The sequence below is a fragment of the Ascaphus truei genome, unplaced genomic scaffold, assembly GCF_040206685.1.
Source record: "Ascaphus truei isolate aAscTru1 unplaced genomic scaffold, aAscTru1.hap1 HAP1_SCAFFOLD_949, whole genome shotgun sequence".
NCBI classification, from domain to species: domain Eukaryota; kingdom Metazoa; phylum Chordata; class Amphibia; order Anura; family Ascaphidae; genus Ascaphus; species Ascaphus truei.
In genome coordinates, this window is record NW_027457288.1 from 58,900 (window position 1) to 69,181 (window position 10,282).

Below are 10,282 nucleotides of genomic sequence, written 5' to 3' on the forward strand. Positions count from 1 at the left end.
GTGTATAAGAGTTACTCTGTATCACCGTGTTATATACAGGATGCGCTGTGTGTTATATACAGGATGTGCTGTGTGTTATATACAGGGTGTGCTGTGTGTTATATACAGGATGTGCTGTGTGTTATATTGTATCGTGTATAAGAGTTACTCTGTATCACCGTGTTATATACAGGATGTGCTGTGTGTTATATACAGGATGTGCTGTGTTATATTGTATCGTGTATAAGAGTTACTCTGTATCACCGTGTTATATACAGGATGTGCTGTGTGTTATATACAGGATGTGCTGTGTGTTATATTGTATCGTGTATAAGAGTTACTCTGTATCACAGTGTTATATACAGGATGTGCTGTGTGTTATATACAGGATGTGCTGTGTGTTATATACAGGGTGTGCTGTGTGTTATATACAGGATGTGCTGTGTGTTATATTGTATCGTGTATAAGAGTTACTCTGTATCACCGTGTTATATACAGGGTGTGCTGTGTGTTATATACAGGATGTGCTGTGTGATATTGTATCGTGTATAAGAGTTACTCTGTATCACCGTGTTATAAACAGGGTGTGCTGTGTGTTATATACAGGATGTGCTGTGTGTTATATTGTATCGTGTATAAGAGTTACTCTGTATCACCGTGTTATATACAGGGTGTGCTGTGTGTTATATACAGGATGTGCTGTGTGATATTGTATCGTGTATAAGAGTTACTCTGTATCACCGTGTTATATACAGGGTGTGCTGTGTGTTATATACAGGATGTATACACTGATCCATCCTCCCTTATGAGTGTCGCTTTGCAATAAGAATAATACTCCGTGTCCCCACCTCCAGCCTGCCTAATAAAGCAGGAATTAGTAACACTGTGTACAGCACCTGGGTGTGTATTACCCAGGTTACCCCTTAACCCTGTCACTGCTGGAGCTCAGTGTGTGCAAGGACAGGGAGAGAGGTCAGCGTGTGACAGGCCGGTGACACAGAGGGTTATAACCCGCCCTGAGACCCCAGTTTGGGGCGAGAGGGGCAGACGTCCCACCCACAAGGTGTCATAGTCCCCTTATAAATATCTAATCACTAGCACAGCAACTATTTCCCAGCTCTGCTTCCCACATAAACATGAGTCTGCTTCCAGCCCACGCCATTCTCATTTTATCCGGGGGTGACCGGTCTTCCCCTTTATCTCTTTGGCTGACGATGGCAGAACAATTCGATTATATTAAACAGCCGGGATTAGCCCTCTCTCCTTAGATCCACGCGAGATCCCAAACGCAGAAAAGATAGTGAAAACCCGCTAGGCATTTGGTTGCCACGGCGACGTGAAAAGTTTAAAAACCCTTTGTACTCGCAGCCCTCAAACGCGGTAGTGTCAGCAGTGCGGGGGCGCCGGAAACACACTGCTATATCGCGCCTCTGCCCCGCAGAGCTGACTATCTAATTACTGTATCATGCCGGAGGCGCAGGGGGAGAAAGGGATTCGCGGGAGCTGCCACAATAGGGTCTCCCCCACGTTAGAGGCTGCGGCATTCACACTGAGCTCCTGCTCCTTCGGAGGGGTGCGGGGTGCGGGGAAAGTTCTAAAGTTGGGGTGCTGGCCACGGCCGGAGGTTTTCAGGGGACGTGTGATTAAAGGGTTAATGAGGTTGTGAGGTTTATTGGGGGATGTGCGATGAAAGAGTTATGAGGTTTGGGGGGGATCGTTTTTGGAAAGGGGTCCCTGATCGTCTCGTAACTGGGGATCTGGCTCTGCGGATATTTCGAGGTACTTGAGATATATACGTAGAATGAAAGGTAGATGGATGTGTGTGTTGTATATATATATATATATATACATATATGGGATGCATGTGAAGTGTGTGTATATAGGGTGTGTACACGGGATGTACATAATATACATGGGATGTATATAATATATGGGATGTGTATAGGGCATATATATGGGATGTATATCGTGTGTGTGTGTGTGTGTCTATATATGGGTTGTACACAGGGTATATATATATCTATATGATGATGTACATAGGGTGTGCATATAATATACATGGGATTTATAGAGTGTGTGTATATGGGATATAAATAATATATATGTAATGTATACAGGGTGTGTATGATATATGGGATGCATATAATATATGTGGTATGTATATAAAGTGTATATATGGGATGTATACAATACATGTGGGTGTATATATGGGATGTATACAATATATATTGGCTATATATATGTGGGGTGTATATAGGATGTATATAATTTACATGGGATATATATAGGGGTATATATAGGTCTCCTCTTACCCTTGATAAACTCTGCTGCGCTGATCAGCTCCTGATTCTCCATCCTTCAAATCACAGGGAGGAAACCATCCCGATCCCTCCTACCCCTTCTATACCGCTACCTGCCCCCCTACACTTCTACCTACCCCTCCTGTCATGTTACTCTCTCATACTGTCCCTTATACCTCTCCCCCTTCTTCCTCTATCCCCCTCTCCTCCCCCCTCTTCCTTTCTCTCCCCTCTTTTCTCCCTCTCTCCCCTCTCTTTCTCCCTTCCCTCTCTCTCTTCCCTCTTTCTCTCTTCCCCTCTCTTCCCCTCTCTTCCCCTCTCTTCCCCTCTTCCCTCTCCGCCTCTTTCTCTCTCCCCTCTTCGCTCGCTCCCTCTTCCCTTTCTTTCTCCCTCTCTCTCTCTTCTGTTAAAGTCGCAGCTCTTGGTAACCGGCAGCCAATCAGAGGGTGGGATCCGTTACTAAGGCTTTGTTTCGTCTGACCAATGAGGGAGGGGCAGGCGGTTCTGTGTGTTAACCCCTTCTGTGCCAGACTGCTGGGGACAAGAGGCACGCACATGAATGGGGAATTGTATATTACTATCTTATTACTATTATTCCTCCTCCTACTAATATTATTACAACTTTTATTATTGCTATTACTATTCTTGCACTACTAATATTATTATTACTAATATGGATACTATAATATTAGTAATAATAATACTACTACTAATAATATTACTATTAGTAGTAATCATTATTATAATAATAATAATAATAATAATAAAAGCAACAATAACAATAGTAATGAGAATAATAATGCGAATAGTAATAATAAGAAGCAGACGTAGAACAGCAATACCAATAATATTAAGAAAAGTAATAAGAATAATGGTAATATTAGTAATCATAATAAGAAGAATAGTATTACTAATATAATTACTACTATTATTATTATTACGGTATTATTATCATTACTAATATTATAATAATTTGTAATATTATTACTACTGTTCTTATTACTATTATTATTAATTATTATTATTAATAATATTATTACTACTAATATTATTATAATAATTATTGCTATTCTTATAACTATTATTATTCATATTATTATTGGTGTAGTTAATATTATTCTGAATATTCTAATTATTATATTTATTCTGACTATTCTAATTATTATTATTAACAACAATATCACCACCAATAAATGAGCCAGTTGGAATAGTACAAATGACAATGTTATACTAATAATTTCAGAAATTATGTTTATTATTAGAGCTCTTTTCTAACGAATTATACAAATATCAACATCTGTGAGGTTTAGAAAGCTCTGTGCATGTGAAGAAGAGACCTGTGAGGTTTGGAAAGCTCTGTACATGTGAAGAAGAGACCTGTGAGGTTTGGAAAGCTCAGTGCATGTGAAGAAGAGACCTGTGAGGTTTGGAAAGCTCTGTACATGTGAAGCAGAGACCTGTGAGGTTTGGAAAGCTCTGTACATGTGAAGCAGAGACCTGTGAGGTTTGGAAAGCTCTGTACATGTGAAGGAGAGACCTGTGAGGTTTGGAAAGCTTTGTACATGTGAAGAAGAGACCTGTGAGGTTTGGAAAGCTCTGTACATGTGAAGCAGAGACCTGTGAGGTTTGGAAAGCTCTGTACATGTGAAGGAGAGACCTGTGAGGTTTGGGAAGCTCTGTACATGTGAAGGAGAGACCTGTGAGGTTTGGAAAGCTCTGTGCATGTGAAGAAGAGACCTGTGAGGGTTGGAAAGCTCTGTACATGTGAAGCAGAGACCTGTGAGGTTTGGAAAGCTCTGTACATGTGAAGCAGAGACCTGTGAGGTTTGGAAAGTTCTGTACATGTGAAGGGGAGACCTGTGAGGTTTGGAAAGCTTTGTACATGTGAAGAAGAGACCTGTGAGGTTTGGAAAGCTCTGTACATGTGAAGCAGAGACCTGTGAGGTTTGGAAAGCTCTGTACATGTGAAGGAGAGACCTGTGAGGTTTGGGAAGCTCTGTACATGTGAAGAAGAGACCTGTGAGGTTTGGAAAGCTCTGTACATGTGAAGCAGAGACCTGTGAGGTTTGGAAAGCTCTGTACATGTGAAGGAGAGACCTGTGAGGTTTGGGAAGCTCTGTACATGTGAAGGAGAGACCTGTGAGGTTTGGGAAGCTCTGTACATGTGAAAGAGAGACCTGTGAGGTTTGGGAAGCTCTGCACAGACCTAGGCGGATTGCACACGTTTCCGGGATTACGGCAGCTGTCAGATCTCCGCTCTGATATTGTGACGCAGTAATTTACGCCTGTACGATATAACGTGTTATAAAACATCCCACAGGATTCCACAGACTTGGCAACATTTTGAGAAACAACATTTTGTACATAGACAAATTACACAGAAATATGCAATTTTAAGTACAATTAATACTAACCCTGTAGGACTCCTTAGACTGCGGCCCCCGTGCCTTCTCCAACGCCTCGGCGTGCGCTGCGCGAACAAGCACCGCCCCTCAATGGGGCAGGGCCCAGTAAGCACCTTCGCGCTGATTGTGCAGCCGCGCTGATTGTGCAGCCGCGCTGATTCTGCAGCCGCGCTGATTCTGCAGCCGCGCTGATTCTGCAGCCGCGCTGTGCGACAAGATTTTCCAAACACATTCAAAATGCATTTACAATTTGCGACGGAGGGGTGGCCACGCCCCCGCCGGCGGTTCAGCCAATAAGGGTGAACCAGCCGTGGGAGGTCATGGTCACGCCCCTGGAAAACCCCAGCCACGCCCCCGTCACAATCTCTTGCATCTTCTGCCAGATCGCGGTGCAACGCGGGCTATCCCCACCACCCCCCGCACCGAGCGGGACCGCGGTCCTGACAGCAAACACTTCTTTTAATCAAAAAGGCAGAATCAACGTTTCAGTTCTGTTAGGACCAGTATGTCAGGCCCAGAATGTTAAGCTTCCATTTTGTCTGGTCATAACTAGTTAAGATTCTGTAGTCAGCCTTTTGCTGAAATATACGTTCTGGAGCGTGGGTGAAGGAATAACGGATTTTCCTTTCAAGTTCCTACTCAGGGTTGCCACGTTCAACTGACGGCCAACATGTTGCCATCACAACGGGACCCTATGTAACGTCCCGCTTCGTCAAGTTGCCACAACGTGGCACCGCATGACGTTGTGACATCATGTAGCTTTCTCATTGTCATGGCAACGGGTGTCACGTGATGCTGTTATGTCACATGACGTTCCCGTTGGCATATCATTTGACGCCGCGCAGCCATATAGCCAGTAGTTGCAGGGGGAGATGCCGGGAGACGTTGCCGTTGTGGGCACTGTTGCTGCGTTAATGGTACATGGAATTGTATATTACCTTACGTCATCTTAATATATAAAATCGAATGGTTGGTACTAGGTGCGGTGAATCTGATTGGCCAGAGGCTGAGGACCAATCAGATTGGTGGGTCTGACGTCACCCAACTGCAACTCTCTTCCCCCTCGGCCACACACACACACACAACTCTCTCCTCCCCCCCCCATCACACTCACCTCCCTCCACTCACCTCCCCCCCACTCACCTCCCTCCACTCACCTCCCCCCCACTCACCTCCCTCCACTCACCTCCCTCCCTCCCCGCGCTCCACTCACCTCCCTCCCCGGCGCTCCACTCACCTCCCCCCGGCGCTCCACTCACCTCCTCCCCGTTCCACTCACCTCCCCCCCCTCCCCGGCGTTCCACTCACCTCCCCCCCCTCCCCGGCGTTCCACTCACCTCTCCCCCCTCCCCGGCGTTTCACTCACCTCTCCCCCCTCCCCGGCGTTCCACTCACCTCCCCGGCATTCCACTCACCTCCCCGGCGTTCCACTCACCTCCCCGGCGTTCCACTCACCTCCCCGGCGTTTCACTCACCTCCCCCCCTCCCCGGCGTTCCACTCACCTCCCCCCCTCCCCGGCGTTCCACTCACCCCCCCCTCCCCGACGTTCCACTCACCCCCCCCCTCCCCGGCGTTCCACTCACCCCCCCCCTCCCTCCCCGGCGTTCCTCTCACCTCCCCCCCTCCCCGGCGTTCCACTCACCTCCCCCCCTCCCGGCGGGGGGACAGGCAGCCTGCAGCTGCCACGCGGTGCCTAAGATGGCGGCGGCCGGAAGGACCCCCTTCCTCCCTCGCGGAGTAACTAAGATGGCGGCGGCCGGAAGAAGAGGTGACGTGTGTGTGTCACTGTGTGTGTGTGTGTGTGTGTGTGTGTGACACTGTGTGTGTGTGACACTGTGTGTGTGTGTCACACTGTGTGTGTGTGTGTGTGTGTCACACTGTGTGTGTGTGTGACACTGTGTGTGTGGGACACTGTGTGTGTGTGGGACACTGTGTGTGTGTGTGTCACTGTGTGTGTGTCAGACACTGTAGGGTGGGGACCGAAGCTACGCATGGGGGGGGCAGGAGCGGAGAGAGAGGGGGGAGCGGAGAGAGAGGGGGGAGCGGAGAAACATACAGGGGGAGTGGAGAGGAGGGACCCGGAAATTTTAAGCAACCCCCCCCCCCTCCTGTCCACTGCCCCTCCCCTCCTGTCCACTGTCCCCCCCCCTCCTGTCCACTGTCCCCCCTCCTGTCCATTGTCTCCCCCCCTCCTGTCCACTGTCTCCCCCCTCCTGTCCACTGTCTCCCCCTCCTGTCCACTGTCTCCCCCCTCCTGTCCACTGTCACCCCCCCTGTCCACTGTCTCCCCCCCCTGTCCACTGTCTCCCCCCTCCTGTCCACTGTCTCCCCCCTCCTGTCCACTGTCTCCCCCCTCCTGTCCACTGTCACTCCCCCCTGTCCACTGTCCCCCCACCTGTCCACTGTCCCCCCCTCCTGTCCACTGTCACCCCCCCCATGTCCACTGCCTCCCCCCTGTCCACTGCCCCCCCTCCTGTCCACTGTCACCCCCCCGTCCACTGCCCCCCCTGTCCACTGTCGTCCCCCCTCCTGTCCACTCTCCCCCCCTCCTGTCCACTCTCCCTCCCTCCTGCGGAAGGAGAGAGAGGGGGGAGCGGAGAAACATACAGGGGGAGCGGAGAGGAGGGACACGGAAATTTTAAGCAACCCCCCCTCCTGTCCGCTGCCCCCCCCTCCTGTCCACTGTCCCCCCCCTCCTGTCCACTGTCCCCCCCCCTCCTGTCCACTGTCTCCCCCCCTCCTGTCCACTGTCTCCCCCCTCCTGTCCACTGTCTCCCCCCTCCTGTCCACTGTCTCCCCCCTCCTGTCCACTGTCTCCCCCCTCCTGTCCACTGTCTCCCCCCTCCTGTCCACTGTCCCCCCCCTCCTGTCCACTGTCCCCCCCTCCTGTCCACTGTCACCCCCCCTCCTGTCCACTGTCTCCCCCCTCCTGTCCACTGTCTCCCCCCTCCTGTCCACTGTCTCCCCCTCCTGTCCACTGTCTCCCCCCTCCTGTCCACTGTCACCCCCCCTGTCCACTGTCTCCCCCCCCCCTGTCCACTGTCTCCCCCCTCCTGTCCACTGTCTCCCCCCTCCTGTCCACTGTCTCCCCCCTCCTGTCCACTGTCACTCCCCCCTGTCCACTGTCCCCCCACCTGTCCACTGTCCCCCCCTCCTGTCCACTGTCACCCCCCCCATGTCCACTGCCTCCCCCCTGTCCACTGCCCCCCCTCCTGTCCACTGTCACCCCCCCGTCCACTGCCCCCCCTGTCCACTGTCGTCCCCCCTCCTGTCCACTCTCCCCCCCTCCTGTCCACTCTCCCTCCCTAATGCGGAAGGAGAGAGAGGGGGGAGCGGAGAAACATACAGGGGGAGCGGAGAGGAGGGACACGGAAATTTTAAGCAACCCCCCCTCCTGTCCGCTGCCCCCCCCTCCTGTCCACTGTCCCCCCCCTCCTGTCCACTGTCCCCCCCCCTCCTGTCCACTGTCCCCCCCCCTCCTGTCCACTGTCTCCCCCCTCCTGTCCACTGTCTCCCCCCTCCTGTCCACTGTCTCCCCCCTCCTGTCCACTGTCTCCCCCCTCCTGTCCACTGTCTCCCCCCTCCTGTCCACTGTCCCCCCCCTCCTGTCCACTGTCCCCCCCTCCTGTCCACTGTCACCCCCCCTCCTGTCCACTGTCTCCCCCCTCCTGTCCACTGTCTCCCCCCTCCTGTCCACTGTCTCCCCCCTCCTGTCCACTGTCACCCCCCCCTGTCCACTGTCTCCCCCCTCCTGTCCACTGTCTCCCCCCTCCTGTCCACTGTCACCCCCCCCTGTCCACTGTCCCCCCACCTGTCCACTGTCCCCCCCTTCTGTCCACTGTCACCCCCCCCTGTCCACTGCCCCCCCCTCCTGTCCACTGTCACCCCCCCCGTCCACTGCCTCCCCCTGTCCACTGTCGTCCCCCCTCCTGTCCACTCTCCCCCCCTCCTGTCCACTCTCCCCCCTCCTGCGGAGGGAGAGAGAGGGGGGAGCGGAGAAACATACAGGGTGAGTGGAGAGGAAGGACCCGGAAATTTTAAGCAACCCCCCCCTCCTGTCCGCTGCCCCCCCCCTCCTGTCCACTGTCCCCCCCTCCTGTCCACTGTCCCCCCCCTCTCCTGTCCACTGTCCCCCCCCTCCTGTCCACTGTCTCCCCCCTCCTGTCCACTTTCTCCCCCCTCCTGTCCACTGTCTCCCCCCTCCTGTCCACTGTCACCCCCCCTGTCCACTGTCTCCCCCCTCCTGTCCACTGTCCCCCCCCCCTCCTGTCCACTGTCCCCCCCCTCCTGTCCACTGTCCCCCCCTTCCTGTCCACTGTCCCCCCTCCTGTCCACTGTCACCCCCCTCCTGTCCACTGTCTCCCCCCTAATGTCCACTGTCTCCCCCCTCCTGTCCACTGTCTCCCCCCTCCTGTCCACTGTCTCCCCCCTCCTGTCCACTGTCACCCCCCCTGTACACTGTCCCCCCACCTGTCCACTGTCCCCCCACCTGTCCACTGTCCCCCCCCTCCTGTCCACTGTCGTCCCCCCTCCTGTCCACTCTCCCCCCCTCCTGTCCACTCTCCCCCCCTCCTGCGGAGGGAGAGAGAGGGGGGAGCGGAGAAACATACAGGGTGAGTGGAGAGCAGGGACCCGGAAATTTTAAGCAACCCCCCCCTCCTGTCCGCTGTCCCCCCCCTCCTGTCCACTGTCCCCCCCCTCTTGTCCATTGTCCCCCTCCTCCTGTCCACTGCCCCCCCCCTCCTGTCCACTGTCTCCCCCCTCCTGTCCACTGTCTCCCCCCTCCTGTCCACTGTCTCCCCCCTCCTGTCCACTGTCTCCCCCCTCCTGTCCACTGTCACCCCCCGCTGTCCACTGTCTCCCCCCTCCTGTCCATTGTCTCCCCCCTCCTGTCCACTGTCACCCCCCGCTGTCCACTGTCTCCCCCCTCCTGTCCACTTTCTCCCCCCTCCTGTCCACTGTCTCCCCCCTCCTGTCCACTGTCACCCCCCCTGTCCACTGTCCCCCCACCTGTCCACTGTCCCCCCCTCCTGTCCACTGTCACCCCCCCATGTCCACTGCCTCCCCCCTGTCCACTGCCCCCCCTCCTGACCACTGTCACCCCCCCGTCCACTGCCCCCCCCTGTCCACTGTCGTCCCCCCTCCTGTCCACTCTCCCCCCCTCCTGTCCACTCTCCCCCCCTCCTGTCCACTCTCCCCCCTCCTGTCCACTCTCCCCCCTCCTGTCCACTCTCCCCCCTCCTGTCCACTCTCCCCCCCTCCTGTCCACTCTCCCCCCCCTCCTGTCCACTCTCCCCCCCCTCCTGTCCACTCTCCCCCCCCTCCTGTCCACTCTCCCCCCCTCCTGTCCACTCTCCCCCCTCCTGTCCACTCTCCCCCCCTCCTGTCCACTCTCCCCCCCCTCCTGTCCACTCTCCCCCCCTGTCCACTCTCCCTCCTCCTGTCCACTCTCCCCCCCTCCTGTCCACTCTCCCCCCTCCTGTCCACTGCCCCCCTCCTGTCCACTGTCCCCCCTCCTGTCCACTGTCCCCCCTCCTGTCCACTGTCCCCCCCTCCTGTCCACTGTCCCCCCCTCCTGTCCACTGTCCCCCCCTCCT

The 10,282-nt window shown here is 54.2% G+C and overlaps 1 protein-coding gene across 1 annotated transcript in view; it reads right to left on the bottom strand.

The window, feature by feature from the left end:
- Positions 1-2,459, bottom strand: part of LOC142486558 (dual specificity protein phosphatase CDC14A-like) — a 53,635-nt gene extending 51,176 nt beyond the window's left edge. Inside the window, exon 1 of the mRNA XM_075585135.1 lies at positions 2,292-2,459. Coding sequence (XP_075441250.1) covers positions 2,292-2,334 — 43 coding nt within the window. The 5' untranslated portion in view covers positions 2,335-2,459. The remainder of the gene's footprint in view (positions 1-2,291) is intronic.
- Positions 2,460-10,282: the final 7,823 nt, after the last annotated feature.